We start from the raw sequence: 27,332 nt of genomic DNA, 5'->3' as shown, positions 1-27,332 counted from the left end.
GTCTCCTTGACTCCCCCTGATAAGCCCCTGTTCATTTGTGGGGGTCTGCTGATCCGTGCCATTCTGATACCGTTGCTCTGTGGGTTATTTCTGGATTCTATCTTGCACTGCTACTGAGATACCAGCTCCCTTTCAAGGATTGAAAAATATAACCTTGTGCATGTAATCATGCAGCTATTTCTGGTCCGTAAGCGTGTGTGGACGTGAAGTGTATCACATGGAAAAATGACAAGCTGACTTCCCCTTGCTGTGGGAATGGTACATCTGTTGTTGTCTGAATGCCATCAGTAGCATTGTTCCTAGGGCTGCTGCAGTTTATCAAAGTACATGAGTGTTGTTTTTTTTTCCCTTGTACTGTATTAGTATTCTTTGAGTGACCTTAGTAATGATCTTATTAAAGAAAAATGTTCACACTATCACTCTTGGTAACATGTTATGTTGTGAAGTTAAGGCTACTTTTATGTCACTTTATATCTACAGGTAATTGCCAAAATAAAGTAAAAAGGAAATAAATGCTTTGGTAAATGAGGGATACAAAGTGTATTGGAAGCAGGTGCATCCACACAATGTGATTTATTTAAGCAACTAACATCCCATCATGCTTAGGGTCATATATAAAAATGCTGGGCACAACCACTTGCCCATTAGTTTGGCTGTCATGGATAGTGGAAAAGATTGCAGTGGCCTTGTGAAAGGGTGATTGTTGGGGCATGTTTGGGAAGTGACAAAGACTGCACAACTTGCTAATTTTTCACAAGGAACATTGGCTAAGGTTTTAGATTTGCTGTGGCTAAATGTATTCATTTTGCAGGCCAGTTCATTAGTTGGCTTTAGAGGCTTGGTACATTACAGCATGTTATAGCAACATAATAATCTTCTGAAAAAATCTAAACTTCTGTTGTTATGAAGGCAGAATAATATGAGCTAGTGAGAATTTGCCCTCAAGGTATAATTTAAGTTTAATTGAGACTGAATTGTGTGTGTGTGTGTGTGTGTGTATATATATATATATATATGTATATGTATATATATATATATATATATATATATATATATGTATAGTTGATGGGCTTCTGAATTAGAATGCAAGTTGATATGCTGGCTTTTTTCCTGCATTTTTTCCTGCATTTGACCCAATTATTCCATATGTTAGATCTATTCAAATACTACCACGCCTGATTCAACCTGTCAAGACCTTTAATAGTTTAAATAGCTGGTGTTGGCAGAATACGTCAAATACACAGTTGGGAGTCCCTGACCTTTAGAATAGAATTTAGAATAGTGATGTTTGTTGTGTTGGTGGCTTAGCAATTATAGATACATGATCAAAATATTGTCTGAGCTTGTCTGTGTGTGTTCAATAAATGGTTAAGGTTTGTAATGATGTTATGAAAGACACAAAATTAAAAAAAAAACTAAAATGTGACCCAAAAAGATGTGACTAAAACTAGACTAAAATGTCCAGAGTTTTCATCAACCAAAATCAAACTAAGACTAAGGAGGGAAATCTGGCTAGAAAATATTGTGACTAAAACTACATCTGGAAAAGCTGCCAAAATTACCACTGGTCGGGATGCAGTATATTAAACCTCTTTTTTTACACCTAAAAGTGCAGGTTTTCAAGTAAAGTGATGCAAAGAACACAGGCAGTGGTATGCTTAGCAGGGGAAGAAAGTCATGTGATGAGTTATCCTTCACCCTGTTCTCAACAAGCAGAGGAATGCATGTGTGGCACAGGCCAAAAGTAACCTACAGGCCCAAGTGCTTGTTTCCCACAGTGAGGGCTTCTGGCAGCTCTTTTATTGTGCTGGGTGAATTCTCCTGGCATGGTTCCTCTCATAGGTCCACTCAACCCCTCGGAGGGCAAAGTAAATGCCAACAAATACAACACTATTCTGAGTGATCACTTTTATATTATGGGGGTGCCGGGGTGGTCTCTTCCGGGATGGCAATGCCCCCATCCACAAGACACAAATGGTCAATGAATAGTTTGATTAGCATGAAAACCATGTAAACTGTATCCCATGACCTGCTCAGTCACCAGATCTCTACACAGTTGAACTCCTACGGGGGATTCAGGTGTGGCACCTGAGACAGCGTTTTCCAGCACCATCATTTATGGAATTTCTCATGGAAGAATGGTGTTGCATCTCTCCAGTAGAGTTCCTGACACTTGCAGAATCTATGTCAAGGCACACTGAAGCTGTTCTGGTGGCTTGTGGTGGCTATTAAGATGTTATATTAGAATGTTTCCTTAATTTTGGCAGTTACCTGTGTATTTTGGAAAAAGAACAGATTATCAAGTTGGTATATCTGCAAATCCTTTTAGCTATAGTTTTGTAAATAAGTTTAGATCTAAACAGTGAAACTGTGTGTACATGGATAGATATGCTTATTTTTAATATGAAGTGTCATTGTAATATTGAATTGTTCCCCTATTTGTATCTTCTGTTGTGGTATGTACTGTGTCAGAGGAATTTACTGCTATACAGCTCGTGTTTCACAATTCTTAAAGTCATTTTGTAAGAGGTCAAAAGCTGTAATAAGCTCAAAATTTATCACTCACTAGATGGGGATAACAAGCCAGCTTTGGGATTCATAAAAGGAAATATAACTATTAGCAGTGCGTTTATGTTTGCTTAAGGGGTGATCAAATGTTTGATCATCAAGAGCAGTCATATCCTTTAAGTAGATCCAGTGGACCTGACATTTAGCTCTTGCTGCTTAATACAGCTGTCAAGGGCCACTTTACATTTACATTTACATTTTTGTCATTTAGCTGACGCTCTTATCCAGACTACACTCTTTATACTTCACACTTTCCAATTTTGTCCGTCTATGGGTAGGGTGATATTTTAATTCAGTCAAACTATATTATAACAATACTATAGGTTACTAGATTCATAAGCTGCATAATTTCTCTGTAACTTAAGCCCCTTTCAGACATGCACTGAAAGCCGGACTTTATCTAGCCATTACCCGGAGGAGCTGTTTGTGAGAACACGAATGTCTGAATCAGTTGGACTGGACATGTGATGGACTTCACTCTGCCAGCTCCCTAGTACAAAGTCCATCTAATGTCGGATTGAGTCCATGTGTGAATAGAGCAGTTCATGTTCCGGAGAATCCACGGTGAGCAAGTGGGCGTGTTGATGACGTTTCGATCTTTCTATCATGCGATTGGCGCGAAACCGGAAGAATACAAACATCTGCTTCGTACTCTTTTCTGCGTGCCTGTATATTGCTTTCCACTCTTTCATTGACATTGCAGATATGTCCAAATACGTGCTATTTTGAGTCCAATGATCGTTAAAGAGATAGTTAGCTATAGATATACTGCCAAAACTTGTCTCTTATGATGATTAATTTCGTTGGCTAATACTTTATAATCTGGTTAGTTGCTAGCTAAGCTGTAGCTAAGTAATAGTGATAGGTATAGTGAGATAGGTGAACTGGTGACCTAACATTACATAGCGAACAACAAAAACTTACCTTCCTGTTATAATAAATGTAGAAATAATAATAAATTATGTGTACCAGTAGCACCATTTGGAAAATACTTCAACTCGCGAATACTTTTTGTGAACTCATCAGTACTTTTCACTCGTGAGAATGCAGGTGGCGTCTAACTGGAAAATACCATGAGGAAATCTGGACGTTTCTAAACTCGCAATGATTTCATGCGACAATGTAACATAATACAAATGTAATCATTAATGGTTGCATACTGGGTACTACACTGAAAAATAGCATGCAGTATACAGTAAGTAGTTGTGTAGTACGCAGTGCACAGTATGCAGTAGGCGGTTTCGAATACAGCCACTGCGATTTCTGCAGTGTACTTTTTGCATCATGTCCTGCCTCCTGCACGCTCTACCCAAGCGCCACCCCTCGCCTAAACCAAACGGAGTATTTCCAGTAGGTGAGAACGCATCTGACACGGACAAGCTCCTGTTGTGTGCTACATGTGTGAAAGGGCAACTCCGGACAACGTGCGGACATGATTCTCCGGACGTTGTCCGAAGTTCATATGTGAAAACGGCTTCAGATGTGGACATTGTTTATATATAAGAGACAGTGGTGATTCCTAAGATTTAATGGAAGCCTATCAGATGGGTAAACATCTATCCCTCACGTCTTGATTCATGTCATGATCATCATTCATCAATAATAATCTTTATTGATAGAAATAATCTGGAAAATGGCAGCGATTTCTTGATACTCCCCTTGATGTGTAACGTGCATGCATAGTTTAAGATAACAACAGTTCCTTATTTGTCTCTTTCCTGTGCCACCGTGACCATTGGCAAGCTCTGTGATTATTCTCCCCTTCCAAAGAATTTAAATTCCCCGTCGCCCTGTTTTAAGGGGATCCGCACGCAGAGCATGGCTGTCACACATACTAATGAAATTTTCAGCACGACAACGGAGAGCGTCATTTTCCTTTTCCACAGCTCGCGTTTAAGGGCAAATCTGCAGCTGAATTTTTACATTTTATTTCCACACAGAGACTTCAAAGAGCTTTGCCCAGTGTTCTTCCGCGGCAGTTTCTGCTACGAATTCCCTTTACGTCCTTGTTCCTTATCACTTGGAAATATGTGAATGTTTTGTCAATGGTAATGCTTATAGGCATAAAATAAGATGAAAATAACTGAAGGTGTAAATAATTCCCTTTTTGCTTCACCCACTATGAGTTCTGCCCATCTGTCAGCATAGTAAACACATAATGTAGGTACAGTAGCTAACACTAGTATTAGTCTTCAGTTGTGTGGAGTGTGGGTGTTTTGGTAACATATCAGACCTCTGAGAATGTGGAATTCGTTACTGGGAAAAGATAAATCAGTCTTGAATTATAATATCATATCTGCTCATACTGAGCCTGTTAAACATTTAAGCATTCATGCAGCTGGAAGGAAATGAAACCAGCAATCAGTCTTTTTTTTCAATTTAATGCGCAAATTCTTAATTCAGTATCAGTGCATGTCTGTGTACTTCAAGAAGTGCTACAAACAAATTGCAGTGCCTGCTGCCTTTGCATGTTAAAATTTGTCAGGTGTGTGAAGGGGAAAAATTTTACATCATTGTAATCAATGCAAAGTAGACTTCTCTTTCGTCACATCAGTTACCTTTAAAACAGTTAATCATACCAAATCTGTACAATTGCTTTTGCCGTAAAATTGGTTTTCTTAGTAACAGTGGAGATCTGTTGTAAGGCATAGGCAGCTATATGTATGTATGTATCTGTCTATCTGTGTATCTATCTATCTGTCTATCTATCTCTGTATCTGTCTATGGTTATATGTCAGAACTAAAACTTTTATATTGTAGGAGTCCATTTGATATGATGCTTAGAGCTTTACGGATGGACCGAATAAACTGGACCTTAAAATGTAATAATGTTAAATTATTTTAAATGAGTTCATTCTTTATTCTGGATACACAATTGCATTTTTCATATGCAGGCCATACACTGCTTTGAACCAGCCATCTGAATCGTCTCCATGAAACGAGCACCACGTGATGCGGTGAATGTTTAGAGATCGTACACATACCCCCCCCCCCCCTTTAATAACGTCCCTGAACAGAAGGCGCGTCATAACTGCCATCTCTTCTGTAATGACATTTTTGTTTGGCGCTTATGGAGTTTATAATTTCCTCAGATTGTCACTGGTTGCTTTGGGGAGCTCTGTGGCGCTGGAGGATTAAAATTGGGCTGCCTGCATTGTAAGCACAGGGATTGTCATTCAAATCATCTTTTTGGTGCAGATAAGTGTCACGTTTACTTTGGGGAGGCAAGCTGTCACGTTACGTACGCTATGCCCATACTCACCTGCTTCAGCACATTCGCATAACTGACCAGGTTTACTGTATTACAAAGTAAAGCACATTCTGCAAAAGGTCAGAGGTAAGATAAGGGAAGGTAAGGAAAATAGTTGGATGACTCCCTGGACAACAGGTTATGCAGTGTTCTCGTTTGTGACCTCCCCTCTCTGATTTGTTTTGCCCGTCTTTGTTGTTAGGATGATGGGTGGGTCAAACAAATTATTGCACTGTGGCAGAGCATTTTACTCGTGTTTCTCGCAAACACTGAAACTTGTGGACCAAACCTGTTAAAATTCCGTGAGGAATAGGATCAGACTTAAGGGCTCTCAGTATTTTTTTTTTTGCCTCACTTACAGTTTTCTTTCAGTTTTTAGGGTTCAGACTTAACTTAAACACCTGTGTATCTCTTAAAGTGGGCTGTAAAAAGTACAAAAATATAAATAAATAAATGTAAATTGCCCTTGGACACCACACCTCCCACCCAAAGCGTGGTAGCCGATAGGTTTGCTGATGGAGTTATTAGTCCTCATTGCAGAACGCGGTTGCTCACTTTAGTCATGAAAGATACTGAGAAAATAAAGCAATTTTCGAACTGAGATGAGCCATTTCAGTACTTCATCATAAATGGTGTAAGCTAAAAATGTCTGTCAGATATTTTTATTTGAAAAAGGAAGGTCAGGGTGCATAGTTCAATGTCTTTTTTTTTTCCCCCTCCCATTTCTCATTGGGTAATTTAAGATCAATAATACAGCAAAAATAAACCAGCCGTAAGTATTACAGTGTTTCAGAATATTGTTGAATTCTATATATGAAACGGTTGATTTCAAAGTAGGAGTGAAGAATTTTATGAAGGCATCTGTATGCTGTAGTATCCCACATGGGAACTGGCTGAAACACGTGAATACCGATGAATATGTTACCTGTGGTCTGAACTAGTTAGCTATTCAATACCACTAGGTAGCTAATTTGCTTGAACAATTGTGTCAGCTCTCTCTTCACAAAAAAAAAAAAAAAAAAAAAAACTCTTTCAGTGCATAGCATAGCTGACACAGCATGAGAGAACTAACATGTAAGTACGAAAGTGTTGCCGAACCACTGGACAATTTAATAGTTACCTACACAAAATGACATGAAGTGGCTCAATGTAAGGACAAAATTTCTTTTTCTTAATCAACAGCATGATAGGTCTCATCTGTGGGGCTAAAACATAACTTGGTTACTCCACAATATTGGATTTCGACTGTTCTGTGGAACTCCAAGTTGCTCCTGTTTGGAAATTAATACATTGGCAACTGGAATGTGCTTAAAACATCTGATAATGTTGCAGCAAGGACTACTTTCAGTAACTGTCTTTGTCACACATAGACCCAAGGTCCAGGTTGAATGAATAAAACATGAAACATGTGTTTGAGGTTTACAAGCAGAATCATCTGAGAGCCAGAAATCATGTCAAAATAAAATGTGTTTGTCATTACCAACGCCTATACTGTTGTACCTCTCTGTAGCACTTAGCGTGTGCCTTGAATAGTTCTTATGAACCACATAGAGCCACCATGATTTTCTTCTCTTTCAGAGAGGATGTATTTTTGCTCCTCAATGAAAGCATTACCTGTAACATTTCCCTCTAGAAAAATGTATCTAAAAGTATTTTGAATACATCTAAACGAATATTTTATTCAACACTCTGATGTAAAAAAAAAAAAATAATAATAAATAAAATAAACACACGCAAGAATGGAATATATGCCGTGGTTTAGTAGATCATATATGAAATATAATCTCTGGGGAATGTGAAACCCTCTGCTCACTTATTTGTTCATACTTTCTGTTACTTCCAAAAAACAAGAAGCTATAGAGTATGTATCCCAAGGATAGAGCATTTATTTCTGCCTTGAGACCAGCTTTGTTCACTTCCTATCCGGCATTAAAATGTACAAAGCATGTTGCTATGATTTTTACGTTGCTGTTGAAATTTTATACAAGCCGTAGCTGTACATGAAATGGTATTGCCATACAGGAAAGAAAAAAAAAAAAAAACAGGAACAGGAATGCAAATTATACATTTACATTTATTCATTTGGCAGGCACTTTTGTCCAAAGAGACTTTCAAGTGAGGTAGAGTACAACACAAGCAAAAGACCATAAGGAGTCAACAGTGATTGAAGCACTGCATGACCAGGTTTCTGTGGTTGGCCAGACAAGGTACAAGCTAGCTGGTAGAGCTAATGAGTGCGTTAAACCATTAGATTACATTTTTTTTATAGTTTAGTAGGAAACAGTTTTCAGACATGAGAAATTCCTTTAGGGGGTAGTGTTTCAACGATGTTCTCTTCTCTGCACAGAAATTATAGTAGAAGTAAGTATGAAGTAGAAGCAGTATGGTGGTAATTTAAAATGTATAGGCGGTTGTTTTCATAAGCATTTGTAAATTTCATTGCAAAATCCTTATGTCATCAGTCAATAGTGAGTTTATTAAAAAGGTAGAGAAGAGAGACAAGTGCTTCCTAATGGAAAGTTTGGGTATGTATATGTATATGTATATGTATATGTATACTGTATGTGTGCACACACAGATACAGCAGAACATCTGAGACAAATGGCTTCCATTCACAGGTGTCCTCTTCCCACAACCTCTCCTATAGAAGGGAGGCAGTGGACCTTTCATCAGGGCTCAACGCAAGCTGCGATTTACTGCAAACCCCTGAAGGACAAAGAGGTGGAAGCGTTTTGTCATATAATCCACAGAGAGAATTATGACCGGTAGATGGGAAGTCTGACCATTGTCACTGGATTCCTTTAGAAAATATAGGTTACCTATACAACTGAAGCACTAGGCATTGAGGAGATGGCAATTACAGATGGAGTGTGTCCATCATAGATGACAGTGTGCACAGAGGTTTTGCTGAAATGAAGGGGAAAACATTTTTTTAAACAAGTATGGAGTATTTGATTAAAGTGACAAAGTGCAGTGCACTTGAAGAGCTGTTATTGCTGATATTTGTGGTCGACTCATGCGCAGACAAGGGTCTTGCAATTAAAGACCACTGTGGCCAGTAAATGTCAGTATGAATGGCAAGCAGTCGAGCGGAATTCCAGCAAAACTTGAACCTCTGCACAACAATGGAGCTCATTTTGTTCTCGTGCGGGCCACTGGAGGTTCAAGAGGTGCCCATGAGACGGAGTGAGTATGTGGTGCAAGTAACCTTTTTCGGCAGCCCACGCAAGTGCCAGCATTGCCTGATTGAGGCAGGTTAATGGGGCAGCTCCATGTGACAGGGCCAATTACTGTTGTCATCACCCCACCTCCAGGCCCTCTTCCCTGTTAATATTGCGGATTGCGGAGTGCTTCCACAGTCACGTATGTTTTTTTTTTTTTTTTTTTTTTTCCCCTTTTTGACATTTCTGAATTTCCTCCATGGGTTCGACTGTAATTTAGGCAGCCAGCGGTACCCTGACGCTCAGTCGCAGAGCTATTTCTGTCTCAGGTGAGACTCAGAGCATCAAAACACTGGAGCGCTAACAATGTTTGTGCGCCTCATCGCACGGGCTAAATTACAGACTTTCTTTTTTCCTTTCATTCAGAACAGACGCACCCAGGCAGATCCATATTAAAGCGTTCTCTCCATGTCCTTGAGCAGGGCGGGGAATTTATGAGTCGGGATGCCGCTTCTGGGGAGTGTGTTCTGTTCAGTGGCATGATTAAAAAGGGAATGAATATTGCATCGTTGTTTTTTTTTTTTCTTCCCTTCCTTAAACAGAGCTGTCGCTTGGAGACTGCGGGAGGTGGGGATCAGGAGCGCAGGCTTCGGTAGCACATGATGTTCAAGGACTACAGATCTGCTCGTGCTGGAGGTAAGGAGATCGCCGCCGCAGGTTACTGAGCGTCGAGGGGAGTAGGCTCCTCTTTGGGGCCCTGGAGCAACTCTAGATTCATTTCACTGCAGGCCTTCATCCTGGGGCCTACAGTTTGAGAGGAATTGGTGTGGATAGTTTCAGCCCCACCTCAGAGCTCTCACAGGCCCAAATAGCAGGTGCTAGTTTGTTTCCAAAAGGGCCTCTGTCCTCTGGCCGACCCCCCACTGGAGCTGGCTGTGGCCCAAATGCAGGTACAGTGCCGTACAGCCTTCAGTTTTTTTTCCACTCACTAACTTTCCTCCCAACTATTTTTGTCTCTCCATTTTTTTTTTTTACCGTTCCCTGCCCTCTGCGATAGAACTCGACCTGTCCTCTTGTTTTTATTTTCCTTGTGTATTGTGAAAGCGCGGCCATCGTTTGTTACCGCTGTCAACGCTCGCAGCTCTCCGTTTGCCCCACATACCGGGCAGGGTTGAGTCCAAACCTCTGTACGGCCTTGGGTGTCACATTGCTACTGCAGTCACACTGTAGGTACGTCAAAGAAACAGAGGTGAATTCAGCCTGTGCTGACAATGAAAGCCCACCTCCCACATTACGTACAGGCACCTATGGAGGTAAACAGTTTGTTTAGCTTCAGACAGTTATAGATCAGCAGTGTATACAGGCAAAGCAGGCAAGGATAGGCAGTGATATCTTTGCACTCCCCCAAGGTTTATTTTGCTATCACGGCACTTTTGTCTTTTAATTCCTTCATGCACAAAGCGTTTGATCAACACTGGTGAAATGTAATGGGGTTCCTCTTACAATATTTATTAACTTATTGTACATTTACCTTTTCCAGTTCCCTCAGAATCACACATGAGTATACAGTATAGTAAGCCACTGTCAATAATACTGTGTGTTGCAGTTATTTGCTCATCTCTACCAGACTATAATGCCTGTATTTTTTGCCTCGGTGTTCAGCATTATATAATGGAAATGAAACCTGCCAGAAGCTTCATCGCAGGGCAGAAGGTGAACTGGTTGACGCACAACAGGACAAGAGGTGGCTTCCATTACAGCTATTATGGGGAGCAGGAAAGTGAAAGGTTACACAGAAATGTTCCTCAGTAAACGCGCTCTGTGGAGACAAAGCTGCCCTTCTGTGTTTTTGCTCTGCTGGGATCGGGCTGTGTGGTGGAGAGTGATAATGAATTTACCATCAGGGGTCTGTCTTCCCTGCCTGGTCCTCTTGCCATTATGTGCTCTCTCAGCCTCATAGGCTGTGGCAGCAATAAACAGCCAGCTGCCAGTCTTCTTCCTGGTTTGTTCTGTGTGTATCTATGAAACTGGCCATGTTATTTGGCCACGATGACCGGGACGGCAGCTGAAACAAATTGGCTTCGTTCCACCTCTCATGGGTGTGCCGGCTGGGGTTTTCTTGTCTCACTGGTCTCAGGAACCCTGTAATTCACCAGGTCCCTTTCAGCTGCTTGGATGACATCAGTGGAGCAGGCCCTATCCTCCAATGAGTTACTGCTCCATGGCAGGGTGCCGTGTGGCTTGTGTGATTGTGAAGTGCGAAAAATAGACGTTAACTGCAGGTATCGCAGAAGGTATCAAAGCACAAAATTGTATTAGCCTCACTTCAGCGCTCCTGCACAAGTGCAGAGGTTATCGCAGCAAGACGAAACCTAGTTTTTAATTTGTGACTCCAAAACAGGATTACAAAAAGGGAAAAAGACTGCTCAAAATGTGCATCATAACAGGAAAATGCCTTGAAGTTGTCAGGACTCAAACACCCCAAAGATGGCTTGTTGCTTCCGCTTTAGACAGCTGTGTGGTTAGGGAACTGTACTTGAGATCGATAGGTTATTGGTTCAAATCCTTGGTGTAGTGCTGCTGTTGTAGTACTGCCTCAAGCAAGGCACTAAAAGCTTTAGCACATATCCTTCTGTATAAAAGGTTACTGAGTGAATGTTTGCTATGCCAGCTGTCCTTGATAAGATTAAGGGATAAAATGTTGAATTATGTATTAATGTGGAGTTGCACTTATTGACTAAAATAGCCACTCTCTGTCAAATGCTTTGAGTTTATCTATTTTGTGTTGCTCACCAAAAATCAATGGCTTCAAATCAGACAAAAAGAAGTCTTGACCCTCTGTGCTAATACATTTCTGTGGATGTCAAGATCTTGACAAAAAAGGTGTGCAAAAAATACAAAAAAAATATTTTGATTGGTGTGTGAAGTCTATTTCTGGCGTAGGTTTTTGTAACTTGCAACTAACTGGGCTGTTAAAGTACCATGGGCATTTCTTCTCAAAATGAGGGAACTACTGAATACAGACAATGTTAAGAACAGTTTATATGTATGAACTGAATGTCCAAATCCTTTGCATCCCGCGTACCTTTTCCCTCACACTCAAGTAAGTATTTTAAAAGAAATAGCACTTTGCAGTGCACATATACAAATATATTGGTCAGTTTCCTTAATCTTCTCAGTGCTGATGTAGTCAAAGGCAAAATGCAGCCTTGAGGTCAAATATTGGAAGGCCTGCTCAATGTTTATTTGGGCAGCTCATACTTCTGGTATTAGGAATCATACAAGTGGAAGGCTACAGCTTGGCTGCCAAAAGGAAGGTGAAGACCCACAGGCACAAACGGTCTGTGCTCTGTGTGTGCGCACTGTAGCCAATGCAAGCATTTTCCTTCCTTTTCATTAATAAATGTGGTAAACGTGTATGTAGTGACCTGCAGGGACAAAACGATACGATGCCAGCACCTGCTGTCGACAGGATTTCAAATGTAAATTGGGTTGAAATTGTCGAGCGGGTTTAGGCAGTGAATTGCATGAGCAATGCATGCAATATTCCCCCTTAAATATTCATGCCACGGGAGAACGTCACTCGAGTTCAGACATAATCCCATTTGCAGAATGTTGCTGATGCTCCCCTTCCCCCACTCCCCGTTTTTATTTTTTTTATTTTTTTTCCTTTTTCTACTAGACTGGTGATTTTTTTGCACTGTCTGAGCACATTCCCTGGGCAAATTCTTACTTTATACTTCCCCCATCTACCTTCATCTCACCTATTCAAACCTTGTTTAAATGACTAACTCTTAATGATGGGAGCTTTGAAAGCATTGTGATGGGTTCAAAGTGGAAAGGAGACACTGTACCTTCCTCTCCCTGGCTGATCGTTTGCAGCGTATCTGTCAGCACTGAGAGAGAGGGGCCCTCTGGGCTGGGTCGATGGCTGGAGACATTCAACCCACAGAACGCGAAGTTCATTAAACGCGATGAACCTTCAGGTTTGGCATTTTTTCTTTCGGTCTGAGCCACAATGATATGTTTCATTGATCCCAGAACAGACAGCACTAAATACCAGCGTGGTTCTTTAAAGCACTGGCAGGTTCCTGATGAGCTGGATCTTTAGAATGCCATTTCCCTTCAGAGTTATCACAGCTACATGGTGCAGTGTGTTGGTGCTTCTCCCACAATTTTAGAAATGGCATTTGCTCATTAACATTTACTTAAGACATTCTTATCTATGCTAATGTACAGCTCTTACAGTTTTACATGTGACTATCAGTGTAACGCAATAATACACAAAACTAAACAGCAAGTTTGCCAGAGCCCTGAGTATACCTCAAAAAACATCTTACACTTTTTTTTATGCCTTACTAACTTTTATCGAGTTGAAAGTAGCATCATGTTTTCCTGTTGTCCTTAAGTGGTTCCATCACAAAAGTGATCTCTAGTTTGTAACATGACCAATTATGTATTGATTTTAGTGAAAGCTGACAAAAATGTTCTTACTGAACTCAGAGCCCTGTTGATCCTAAAGTTAAAATGTCGAGATAACAGAAACTGCTTCATGTATGTTTTTATTTTTTTTAAGTTATTTCTTGTGATTTTACTATTTTATATTTTATACTTCATCCTATATCTATGCCTGTCTCTCATGCAACAACTTTTTTGGAAAGTCTTTACACGGCAGATGACCATATGTTATCCATCACAGTTAACAAATAGTTTTAAAGCTAGCAAGCTTTTAGGTACCTTATTTACAACTTCCATTTTTCTGTATTACATTAATTGGGGGTTTACACAATATTTTCTAGAGTTCAGTATCCTATGTTCTACTTTTCATACATGTGGTATGAAAGCATCCCAGTAAGAACTGCCATTTTCTATCGAAAATCATATGTATGGTGGTCATTATGATTCGTGTTGATTCTTGTTTTTTGGGGCATTTTTTTTCTTAAATCAGTATATTTGGAAGAGAAGGTGGTTTTCAAAATGATTAGCTGGGCCATAACATGCAGTATAATATGAATACAAGAGATACTCCTATCATAGACACCTAAGCAACATTTAGAACAGTAACTGTGGGTTTTGCAAAATTTTGTTAAAAAAGCTTAAATAGGTAAAAGTGACCATTTCCTACTGTTTTTGTCAAGGACTTTTGTCCGTAAGGTCATGTGAACAAGAATACATATTTGATAAGAGCAATTGCACCAATTTGGGTATACAACTTCACAGTGTTAATCAGTGTTACTCTCGTCAAAGCCCTCTTCTTCCGAAACTGTTTTGACAGTGACTGATGCAACATTTCTGCATGGTTTGCTGACCCCACCCATGGTCGGCTTGTAACCAGGCCAGTACCAGATAGGTTGTAAGGCTAGAGTTTCATGGTTCAAGCTTGCTCAGCTCATCGACAAGCACAGTGGAAATCTGGGCAGCGCTGTGCCTTTGCCAGCCAGTCTGGTTTCAACATGACAGTGGGAGAAGAGGATAATTGGCTCCTTGTTGCTGTATCAACATGCTCAACTCACAAGAGGATCCCTATCTAATGATTCTGGTATTCCTGATCATATGGGTTAAGGTTCAGGGGTAATCAGATCATCCCTCTGCAGTAAACTGGCAGTGATGCCAGTCCAAAGACATATGGCCAGATCGCTTGGGTTTTATGACCCAGTGAGTGAGGGTTTGAATTCCCAGATTGTGTGTAGCATTGGTGTAGGAAAATTCATTTGATCAGGGTGCCAAGGCACTATTTCCATGTTAATAAACTTACTTTGCTGCAAGAATTTTAAAATCAACTTTTTCCCTTCGTCTGACTTGTTCACATCTGTGACGGAGTGCCGTCACTATGGTTGAGTATGCGCTCTGACTGCCATACCAATGAGCCTGGCTCTTTGGCGTCGCGGTCAAAGTCGCATGATTGGTACCCTGTAGACCCAGGTTCGAGGCCGGGTGGGGTGACTGCTCTCGCCCTTCGCTACAACATCTGACCGCTCTTTGGTGTTTTGACTTCCATAATGCAATTGTCAAGCAATCCTTCCAGTGAAACAACTGTATCAGTTTAAATACATTTTGACATGGGAGAGTTGATGGTTGGCTTAACTATTGATGAATACAAACATAATGTTTGTGCTTTTACAAAGATTATTTGGTCCAAGAGGACTGTGCAGTGGACGGTTTCCCACTCAACTCACGCACACTAGTTTGTACTGCAGTATACTTTCCAGGCTGTGTGTATCCTTTCCTTGTTCCTTTACTTTTATGTGTTAAGATTAATAGTAGTCAGTTTGCTGTGGAAATGTGTTGAATTAAGCTCTCCACTACCTTAATGCATCTTTGGTCAGTGATGAAGTAAACAGTCATCACACCACAGCAGGTGGCTGTTTGCATGCAATATCCATTTACAGGAAATGGCCTTATAAATTTTGCATAAAAAGATACACTTTTGTGAAAACGACAAAATGCCTCATTTACTTCTCTGACTGCATTTCAGATGCATTCTGAGGGACAAAAAAAAAAAAAAAAAAAACGTGATGCAGGTCGTAGTCCCTGTTGATGTCATATTATTCATTTCCACAAGCAGCATGTTCAGTGCACCTGAAAAACAGACCGAGGGGACGTGTTGCCGCAGCATGGGTATGCATTTCAATGCCGAGCAGCTTATGCTGTTGTTAACACATGAACAGGGACTGCCGAAGGTATGGGCATAACAGGGCTTGTCCTAGGTATCTTATGGAGTGACAATGAGGAGCAAAGTCTATATCCATATCAAGTTAAGCGCCCCCTGTCACACCGTCGGGTGTTTACGAGGTCAGAGATAAACGACCCAGCTGCCTTGTCACGTCTCGCTCCATACTCTCCATCCACGCGGTTAATGGAAACTGATGAAGTTGCAAAGTTTTTTTTTTTAAATGTATAATTGTAAGACTGCCACCAAATCTCATATTTAGCCCCCCTCAGACCACCATTACGTTGCCAGTAAGATTGTCCTGTTTTCTTTCAATATGGGATTGATACCTCTATGCACCTTCAGCCACATCCTGAAGGTGATAGGTGGTTTTCCTAAATATGTGGACCTGTCTGTTTGTGTAACAATCACCTTTACAAAAACAGTGCATGTTGCTATCATGCAAAGGCTTTACATTATGTCTGTTTTTTATTAGTAGTTATTGTATTATTGGTTATTATGTTACTAGAAGCTGGTCTGTCAGAGTTATTCACTTAGTCAGTTCAGTTGTTTTTTTTTGTTTTTTTTTAATCATATTTCTAACAATTAAATAAATAAGAACAGGACAAAAAGAGTGAGTTGTTCATCCAAACAGTGCCACATCCCTGGATGTTGCCTGCCATTATTATTTGAGCTTGGGCTGTTAGCACTTTTTAGGAGAAAGAATGCCCACTAAAACATGCACACTTCTCAGACTGCATTGCGCATATACATTATTTAACATTGCCTACAGTGTGCACAGCCCTCGTTTCTTTCTGTGCCCAAGGATGATCGAGAGTTGTTTTACTCCATCTTAATCTTAAACTAAATAATACTGTGTAAAAAGTGGATGGTGATCCACAATCAGCGTTTGGGGGCATAATCTATATGCGAGGTCCATACTTGGACCTGCGTGCAGCCATCCGGTGGCAATATTGTATAGTTTGTATAGTTGACGCCCCCTGCTGGTGGCTTGTAGTGGTCTGCCAAACCGTGCAATGCTGCTGTATGATTCTTTCGAGGCAATGTTTTCACTTAACCCTCTCTCCAAGCTTATGTTTCTGAACATCATATTTGCATCCCTTGCCCCCCCCCCCATACACATCTCTGCTCGTCGTAGATAAATCAGATATCTAAACCAACCAGTCGCGTCGTTTGAAGTTGGATAAATAATGATAAACTAGGATACACATACATGTATTGGTCAATCCCAGGAGTAGTGGTCCACGACGTCTCCTTTAGTTTCTTTAGATGAGAGAAGTTTTTTTCCTATCAAACCTCAAGTGTACCCTCGCAGTGAATTTGATCAAATGTCCTAGTATAACTAGGCTGCCAACGGACGTTAATGTGATATTGGAAATTATGAGGTTTGTTTTATTAATCAGATGTCTCCACGCAAGTGATATTTGAGAAATATAAGCCTTCATTGGGGATACGATTGGCGTTATGAACGCATTTAATTTCAGAAATCATTACCTTGATTATAAGCAATTGCATTATCTAAGGTGGAGAGACTAGAAACTGTAATTTCGATTATCTGGATTTGTTTCAGCGTTGGTCCAATAGTTAATGGCTTTCTCCCTCGCTGTCTGACCCATGTACCTTAAACAAGACGTCTTCATTAACCGTGTAAGCATGCTTTGATTGTGTACATTAATCAATTGACAGAATGAGTGCAAGCCTCTGCAAAGAGCAGAACGAAAAAATATTACGGGAGAGGCATTCATGTGGCATTTCATATTTAGCAAGTGTTGGCTGTTTTCTTTTACACAGCGATGCATGAAATCCCCGGAACCGTTTCAGATCAACACCGTGTTAATTGCGTTCTCGCCCGCCCCTCCCTGTCTCCTCGCCTTCTCCAGCCGCTCGCTTCTCGCCTCAGCAGTCCCTGCGGAGACCGGACAGAATTAATCAGTCTGTCTGCGGAGACGGACAATGACATACGTCAGGACAGAACGCAGATGCCAGTGTTAGCCCACTTGTCCACGCGACGCTGACCACCGTCGATTTTTTATGTTCCGTACGTGCGCATGTATTTGCATGAATTTGAATATGTGTTGTATGTGTGTGCACGCTGGCAATAGCTAAAAGGACCTTCCTTTACTGCCCGCTGCACTGAAACTCAATCTGCCGAGCGGAGCGGACTGGAGCACAAGCTCGAGCTATCGCGCAGACCGAGGATCCCCCCCCCCTCTCCCTTAACGGCTCGCATTACATTTTCATTACTGGGGATTAAATCCGAGAGGAGTTTATCATTCTTCAGCGCAAACTCAGTGGACGATGTTTCTTGTGCAGTATACAGGTATGTGGACTACTTTATCGTTGCCATACAGCTCACAAACTGCTGCTTCTGCGGTTATGTTACACTGTTTTTCAGGTCTCTTTCAGTTCTTAAAATTTTGACCTGTGTTCCCGACTGTAAACGTGAACTTGTACTCTGCCAAGACGCGTCAATGAAAGACAAACGCCACAGCAAAATAACTCCCAGAAGCATTCATAAGTTTTCCATTGTGAGTCGGCACATCGTATTGTGCATTTTTGACCTTGATTGTAGTGAAAAATACCTCTCCTTGACGTAGCAAGAATATTTCATGGCAGAAACACATCACAAATTCACGAATCTCTGCTTTGATTAGAGCTGTGTATTTAAAGCCACCCTTAATTTGAAGTGGGCTTTACATGAAAGTATTATTTTTGGTGTGATAGAGGCATTTAGTTTAATGCGGTTTACAAAGAGCCTTGATATTGTTGTACTTTGGCAAAGTGTGTATAAATTTTAGAATGTGATCTTTATTAGTTATTTGCTGGCTTAAACGAGGCTATTAGTCAGTTGTTAGTCACTGATGATAGAAATACTTTTCCTTTAGAGGTGCTGCATACTGTCATATGTGATGCACTGCCTAGCAGCCAGCACTTTTGTGTAGGAGTCCGCCCACGTTACAGTGTACAGCCTATGTCGTCCTGATCCACTATATCGCTGCTTTTTGGAAGTAGACAGTTCTAGCTGTTTTTGGCTTCACACATCGACTATCCATCTCTCTTGTCCAAAGGGCCATGCCTACTGCTCAGTGTTCACCTCTTTTTGACCACATCCTCAGCTACCAGCGCTTTGTCTTCCCTGCTGTCAAGAGGAGATAGAGCTGCTGGCTCCAGCTCAGTACTCAGCAACTGACTTTTTTTTTTTTGTCCTCCTACCGATCGATCGACACAGTAGAATCTACTTGATCAACCTCTCAGTAATTGGAGTACAGGGAGTAGCTAAATTGATTTAACTAGCATTTTCCTCACTTTTTCTTTTTTTTTTTTGATTAGTTTTTGTTTGTTGACTGACATGCTTTGACATATTCAAGCTCGTTTCGTTTCTGAGTTATTACATCTGGTTATTGAATTGCTCCTTCATATTGTCCACAGATTCGTGCTAGATCTTTTGTATTACAAATGAGAGATGTTAAAACTGCATTAATCAGTGTTGGCGGCTGGTATGTTCTCTATGCAGTTTGAATGCAGAGATACATTACATTCCCTTTGTTCGGTCTGCCTTTCTGGTTTTGCCTAACTTCTTTTGTAGTCTGATTTGATGTCTAACAATGCTAATGATCTTAAACACTGTTCATACTTTGTTTTATATCCTCTCACTCGAGGCAGTATTGAATGTGCATCATGTAAACTGTGACTAAAAGATTATTCTCTTGAAAACAAAACTGCATTTATCTTTTCATTTATGAATACCTTTCATGACTGTATTTTTTGGTATATTGACAGCTAACTCCTCTGTTCTATAGACACATCAGATTAGGGGGTACATAGAAAATTAGACAAAGGGGTGGGGGTGGGGGGGGGGGGGTATGATGATAATAGACATCAGAGGTTTGTAATATTGAAAGGGAAGTGGAGTTGTGGATTAGCTGAATTTTATCTTTCTTCTGTGTGGTCAACTCCCTTGGCAGAGGTATGTGTGTCCAACTTGGATTTCTTTTATATAGCAATGGAAATAATATCAAGACAGGAGACTGCTTTCTATTTTTTATTCTGTTTTTATTTATCTTTATTGTCATGGTAGGGGCAAAACCTCTAAGGATGTGTGAATGTCCCGTCTTGCAGCATGACCGCTAATTGTGTTTGTCTTATTGCCCCCTCTTGTAGGTTAAAGAGATTTCCTCCAACCTGTTGGCAGAAAGACTGAATGTGACATAGAGTTATGATTTACAGTATTATAGTGGAGAGAAAGAGCTGTTTTATCAGATGTCAAAATCACTTGTGGAGTCAATTGGGCACAGTGTAGCGTACACAGTTGGAGAGGGGATGACATAAAAATTAAGTTTGCTACCAGTGCAGAAAAAGTAGAGAGTGCTTCCATGCCAGCACAATTGTTAAAATGTCAATGTCTCTAATAATTACAAGTCAGATGAGGTGTGATACTCAGTGGTCGCTTTGAAATTGGGCCCAGGGACATTTTTGTGGTCAGTGTTCCATTTTCACATCACGTTGACCTTTGCTAGCTCACAGATAGAAAGTGCCATTTGAAACAACTTCTGAACTCAAAGCCAGAAACACAGATAGGTGAATATTTGTAGGCAAATTTTAAATGACCAGGCAACAAGCCTCACCTTTATGAGTGTTGTCGTGACCCAGCTCTACACAAGGAGGCTGTTATACACACGTGGAATGAATTGCCACGATCCGTACTGGAGTCAGAGACTCTGGGATCCATCAAGACCAAACCTAACACAGTAATAGATTATACGGAAAAGACCATCCTGAATGGGCAGAACAGCATGTTCTTGTCATCATATTTAATTTAGTCTTAAACAAGTTCATGCAAGTGATTTATACTGAAGAAAATTACTTTAGGCTATTACCAAGGCTTGGGATGTGCTCTGATCTAGTGTTTGTGATCTACTTAGAGATTGCTTTCAAAAGACCCAGACGGAACTCAGCTGGACACATGCTGCCCAATGATGTATTCATCCTTGAAATACCTTGAATTGTCATGGCTACAATACATTTGTTCAGTTGTTTATGATTAGGTGTCATCATTAGCCAGTTTCTTTAGTGTGTGAATATTAAAAATCCCTGATGGTAGAGCCCTACTACCTTTTGTTACCGGTGTACATCAAGTTAAAATGTGAGTTTATGTGCCATTATCAGACTGGGTACCACTCCCTGCCTGAAGATCTAATAACCAGGCCCATCGGATAACACTTAGTATTTCTGACTTCTGGCAATGAGGTATTGTCTCTGATCCACCGAAGATCTATGAGCATAAGTTTATAGCATCAAGACCAGATATCTCCTTTCATCACTAACAGGTGAGTTTCTCAGTCAAATTATCATTTATTTTTGTAAAATTTTCTCTTAAAGGCAAAATCCAATATAATCCTCTCATGCCAAGCTGACATTTTAATTGCAGGTAATGACTTCTTATTTAATTACTGTTCATTCGCATCAACCAAGCCAATGTGCATCAAAGAAATATTTGCCATATCAGCCTGGTGTGGCAGTGATGATCAGTCTGAAAAACTAATATTTCTGTTGCATTGTAAGACCTGGCCCTATGATTTATGTTCTTTCATCTTCCAGTTGTCTCATTCAGTTTGTACATTTCTGTGCAGAACCTTACAAAATTGCAAAGTAATGTTTTTTTTTTCCACCCCATGGCGGTGATACAAACTGTAGCCTCCCTGGCTCCAGAGCACACTGGAATTCTTCCAACATTTTGCTGAAAAGCTGAGTACATTTGATGTTGCTTTTCGTATGAACTTGTCTTGGGGAAAGTATTGCAGTAATTGACTCTCTAGTTTTCACATTGATTTGTGCATTGCTGACATGCCGGTGGATCTCGCTCGGCTCCAGCAGTCCATGACTAGCTAATTGAAAGCTGTGTTATCCAAAGCTGAGAAGCTGCATGAGTGATAATTGCTTGTGTCACACATGTTACCTTGTTCTTGATAATGAGAGGCCCAATTGTTTTGTGTCAAGCTCTGAAAATGTTAGATGATCTATGTCCTGGTTTTGAAAAAAACATTTTAATTGTGCAGTGAAAGTGTAGTTAATTCTTAGCATTACTGCCAGTATAAGCTCCCAGCTGAAATTGTCTGTGAATGTTAACACACTGGATGAGAGCCATGGAAGCCCATTCCTATGTTATCTGCATCCGTTCCTCAAGAAAAGTTCCCTTACTTGTGGTACTTACTCATGGTACTTACCCTTACTCCCTCCATTCATTAACACTGTAGTAGGGGTTAGATCGGATAATTCCCTTTTGATCGACTTTTAGCTTTGTTTCAAATCATCGTTTCACTGTGTCAGCGCCCGGAAATACCATACGGGTGGTATGGACCGAAGATGCTCTATCACATTACTGCTATGCTTTCAGTTCATTCTCCCCTGCTGAATACTGAAACCTCGTAGCAGCAGTGCATGACTGCACTGGAATCAGAGATTGCTACAAATGAATCGATTGTGGTTCGTGAGTTTGCTCTCCTATTACTCTCTCAGCAGTTTTTGAGACCAGTTTATGAGCTTGGGCAATGAAGACACAAAATGCCATTGTTATGGGACTGTCACAAAGTACTAATCTGCTCCTCTGTGCCATACTCTTTCCAGCACAGAATACGTGCTTTGTGTGTGAAAGTGAAACCTTTTTTTGTAGTTTTTGTTTTCTGGGTATATTTTTTCCTTTCAAATGATGCCAGGAAAAAAAAAAAGAAGCTATTGGAAATGGTGTTCGCATGCCCAGTGATAGATGAGGAGAGATGTGCAGGGCACTACATCTGAGTATGCCTGTGTCTTCTGGCATAGCTGCCAACAGCACAAAATGCCATCACTAGTTTAAAAGAGATAATAGGAAAAGCATTGTGTTTGCAGTTCCCTATGGTGCAGATGCTCTTGGCAATGCCAGGGAGGACTCTGAGCTCTCTCTAGATGAAGCACCCTGGGGGATGCCTAATTGCGCTCTAAGATTCATCCTGTAGCCTTGTTGCCTCAGCAGAACCCACAGGCCTAATTATGTGACCTGTCTGAATCAAATTATTTCTTCATTTGCTGAACAGCAATTTGTGTTGGGGATGTCTGTTGCCATTCAGGTCACGTAGGGTGTTAAAACAGTAGTCCTTCACGGCTGACCCCTTGCTAACTTGTCTTCTGACTCGCCGAATTGTTGACCGGTAGGAGAGGGAAACTTCGGCTGCAGGTTGACCTGATGGGTTAGGCACCAAGTGAATTGCCACAAGGAGCAGCCGGAGGGTAGCTGACCTTCCTCTGGTGGAGCTGACCCATCTTTCTCTAGGAAGAGAAAGATAGGTCATCTCAACTCAAAGTAATAATATTCCACCGTTCTCCTGTGGACCATCGGAACCAGTGAGAGCGAGTCTTGCGTTCAGGAGTGGCTGCCGATATCTCTCATGCTTCTTTTCGCTTCCACCGTCACACAAGTCCCCAAAGTCTGCCGCCTCCGCGTGGTGTTGAGAATCGGCGTTGAGTAATCTTAGTGAGACAACCTGGTTAAATAAATGTCAACAAATAAATATAGATGAAACTGAACAGTGAGTCATGAATAACAACAAGCCGTCAAATGGTCAGTGAACAGCATCGTGCTTGTAGATCTGCTTTGGGACGGTGTTGGTGTGATGTAATCCGATTGTGTGGTTTGCTGCGGAGCAGAGCCCAGCCTGCTGTGCCGTCAGCCTGTCGAAAGTGTGAAGAGTGCAGCACCCAATAATGGCAGGCACGCTGTTCACAGCCCAGCTAATGCGTTCACCAAGAAAGTAGCTTTTTGTGACAGGCCAAAAAAAAAGGAAGCCTTTTGCTCATGCAGCAGTAAAGCACCTAGTCTCAGGAGAGTGAAGATTAGAGTACTGTGAGAATAAAGTACTCTTTTCTCCATTCAAGTGGAAAAAACCCTGATTTGTTTATTAGTTTAGAGAACATGAGCCATTAGATTCTTCCCAGGTTCTTGTGTCTAAAACCTCAGCAATGTAGCATGAATGACTTTCGGTGTCAGGTTTTTGAATAGTTAAGTAGAGAATTCAAAGATAGCTGGGCTATTGAGCATACCCAGTTATTTTCCATTCGCTCCGCAATGGGGAAAGCAGGGCCTTATGGGCTATCTTTTCAGTTTACTTTTTCAGTTTTTTTTTTATTTTTATTTAATCCGCTTGCCTCAAACATGTGCTCTCACATAGACCACCACTGTGTTTGGTTCTTTCATTTCAGAGTCCTTAGAAAACATTGAGGAAAAGAAGTTCAAGTCCAGCAACCAGTTTGCAGGAGCGATAAACACAGCAGTGTGTGATTGGGAGTGAGCAGTTGTCAAAGGAGGCAGTGTACCTGCCTGTTTACTGTGTTCTGCACCAGTCTAATTTGTGTTGACCTCGGCTCTTGCCATGTTAATAGCAGCCAAGTATTCAGCAAGGGTTGTGTAGCCTGCCATAGTGAGTATCAGTATTTGCTACAAAAATAGTCTGCATTTTTTTCCATTTCATCCAGGTCTCATATCCTACTGCTCAGCATTAACAGAGAATCAATGGAACCATATACACTTTCAGAGGAAGGAAGATTTAGCTTTTTTTGTCACTGGGTTCAATGTCATATCTATTTTTACATGTATATTGCGGGCCCTGTGCAGAGACCAGTAAATCTATGTGTGTACTCTGCTGTCCTACTCTCTGTCATGAAGGGGAAGTCAGGTGTACAGTATATTAAAGCTTGCCCTTATCCTTTCATAATAGTTTGCTGTGAAGGTCAGATTAAGGGGCTACATGATGGTTCTACACGCTATTCTCAGATCTTGATCTATTATAGGATCAGTGTTCATATGCTGTACGTCATGCATCATGCCCTCATTTGTAATTGTTTCACATGGGAAATGATTCATGTTATTTCTTTCATTTAATCCCCAGGTGCTGGAATATGCCCACTGGTATCAGGAAGTGTCCGATGCCTTTTAGGAAAGATGTTCCAATCTGTTCCTCTTGAGTTGTTTGCTGTCTCAAGCGAGCAATTGTCTGTGGGCTGAAACTGCTATTGAATGCAGCTTGTTTGTGTCCATTGATCCCCATTCATGGTTTTATGGATGCACAGTATTCATTATCCAATAATCCAAAGCCTTATCCTTGACAGGGCAAAGCAGTATACAACCCTTGGGTTTGATCCCATTTTAGAGCTGCAGTCTGAGCCTTTGACAAAATATCAAGGCCCCCCAATCCTGTGGATTTTGAGGCTACCTCTTTTGTTGTCCTGAAGGTTGACGAGCATGTAGGAACATGTTTGACCAATTCAGAAGCCAGTGAGTGCAAATGTAGGTTCCTGGTGTCTTACAATATTATTTCATGACTACTTGAAATTTGGTGAGCATTTTCCATAGGATTCAAGCGCTTTGATATTTTATCAAAGGCTGAGACTCTGCAGCTCTAAACTGGGATCATATCCAAGGGTTGTGTACTGCTTTGTCCTGTCCAGGATAAGGCTTTGGATTATTGGGTAATGGGTACTCTGCATCCATACAGCTATGAAAAGGAATCAATGAACACAAACAAGCTGCATTTAACAGCAGTTTCAGGCCACAGACAATCAGCTTGCTGAGGATGGAGAGCAGCTTGAGGAGCTTGAGGAGAGCATTATTCTTTCAAAAAGGCACGGTCCTTTCTTTCCCTCGAGGGATTCTGTTTCTGAGATGTCAGCCTGTTTCTCAGCCTAAGATGTGACCTACACAAGGTTCTCAGAATGGCAAAAGAGTATGCACTAAAAGACACGGACCCCTGTGGTTTCTGTCAGGGTTAGTTTCTTTACCTTGCCCACACTCACTGGGTCCTAGCATGCTGCTCTCTGCAAGACGCTCCACCGCCTGCCTGCAGATCTCGATGTTGCGCCGAGATTGCCATCCTGAACTTTTGAACACTTGCTTAACACTCCATCCCCCAAACTGCAATTCCCAGCAGTCTGCTACATACACATTGATTTTTTTTTATTTCTGTATATGCCTTTGAACCATGGAGCCTTGTTGTGGCATCCCTTTTGTAGAGGCTAAAATAAAGGTGAATGTGTTCCTGGAGCTCTCGAGTTGGTTAACCGTAATTCGTGATTCTGATCATTTTCTCATCTTATGCCTCGGCGTCTCACTTTGCTTGGATAGAGAGCCAAGCATGGCTAACGTGTGCATTGTTTGCAGAATCCAATTCATTGGAAGGTTACCAGTGTTACTGTACTTCAGTGTGTTGTAATATTTTTTCAGTGTTCCTCTGAGAGGCCTAAATCCATCCCTGGTGTCTGCTTTTCGCTTGGGAAGCTGCTTCCCAGGAATCAACCACCCACACCTGCTTTGACCTGCTTCTTAATTTCATTCATAAGATAAGCATCAAAGTCGAACAGCAGTCATGGTCGTACCTCATAATGTCCCACAGAGCCTTGCCTTTATCAGTGCAAGCTGTTTGCTTTGGAGAGCAAACGTCTTACAAGCACAAGGAAAAAGGCTGTCTCCCTAGGGTTTGAGCAGTGAAGGTGAGGGTTCAGACGTGCTCCACCCTGTGACATAGACAGCGGGAGTGTGTATGTCTGTGTGTGTGTGTGTGTGTGTGTGTTTGGTGGGGGGAAAAGACAGCTGTGGTGCTCTGTCAATTTGTTACTGTGGAGCCGCCCCAGTTACATTCAGGCTAGGGGCCAGCTGAGAAGAGAGACCAGGGAGGGGGGGGGGGTCTGTGAGCCTCAGTCCTCACATGCAGGTTCTCTGGGCCAGTCGGGGGCCCTGGAAACAATCTGCCTGTCAGCAGGCTCTCACGCCACTCCCCCGTGAGTCCGGTACCTCTGCATGAGCGCTGACAAGGGCCTTGCGTCGTCCGTCCCACAAGTCTCTCCTGTTGCTCTGTTACATTGCACTTGGGCAGAGAACTGTTCCCACACATGTAACACAGCTGATAAGAGGCAAACGGAGACACAAGACCAGCCCGGGAAAAAAAAAACAGGCTTGCGTTTTTTTTCCCCCATCCTTTCTCCCTTTAACAAGCGTGGCCCTCTGTAATGATACAGGCTGAGAACACCACCCATTAGCGCCATGTTGTTGCTCAGGTTATTCGTCTTCCTCCCACTTTAAAGAGACCTGTTCTTCAGCTCTTTGGCACCCTTTTGTCTTCCCCTCGAGTGACATATAGTGTGTTGGTCTTTTTAGTGCTGTGTGTTCTGAGTAGAAGTGTGTAGAGGTCAAAGGCTCCTCTGTGGGTACACCTGGGGTGGGCACTGAAAGCACTTGACTTTACATTATCGCACTGAACACAGCCATTATGGGAGGAAAATAATTGGAACCACAAATCAGGAAATTGGGCCAGGTTTATAGGCTCATGCTGCTTTATAGTGGCATATTTCAGGGCCTGGCGTGGGGGCTGCTCGGGGAGTGTTTTGACGTGTGAGCTGTGCACCGCATATGACCGACTCTCACTTCAGAAGGGCCCTGAAGTAAAATAAAACAGGTCCCATTGACCCACACTGAGGCTAAACAGAAGTGTTTGACCTCTCATGTCTGCGTTCATTTACAGTGGAGCGAGGCAGTGTTCACCTGCAAGCACAACCCTCCCAGAATTGGGGGAAATTAAGTCTTTTTTACTTGAATTATCTGCTTGAATTCATGGAAAGCAGCTCATGAGAAAACAGGAGAAAATGTTTATTATTATTTTTT

General features: G+C 41.5%; 1 protein-coding gene across 5 annotated transcripts in view; it reads left to right on the top strand.

Moving 5' to 3' along the window:
- Positions 1-27,332, top strand: part of LOC118775440 (ecto-NOX disulfide-thiol exchanger 2-like) — a 170,702-nt gene that overhangs the window by 40,475 nt on the left and 102,895 nt on the right. For 4 of the 5 annotated variants that reach the window (XM_036525357.1, XM_036525360.1, XM_036525358.1 and 1 more), the window contains one exon: positions 9,582-9,675. In XM_036525357.1, coding sequence (XP_036381250.1) covers positions 9,639-9,675 — 37 coding nt within the window. In that variant the 5' untranslated portion in view covers positions 9,582-9,638. Of the gene's footprint in view, positions 1-9,581; positions 9,676-17,846; positions 17,970-27,332 lie in introns of those variants that run through there. The other variant, XM_036525362.1, reaches the window with a different exon arrangement.

This window comes from Megalops cyprinoides, chromosome 3 (genome assembly GCF_013368585.1).
Source record: "Megalops cyprinoides isolate fMegCyp1 chromosome 3, fMegCyp1.pri, whole genome shotgun sequence".
NCBI lineage: Eukaryota > Metazoa > Chordata > Actinopteri > Elopiformes > Megalopidae > Megalops > Megalops cyprinoides.
Note: the sequence above shows the minus strand (reverse complement) of the source record. Positions and strands in the feature narration are given on the sequence as shown.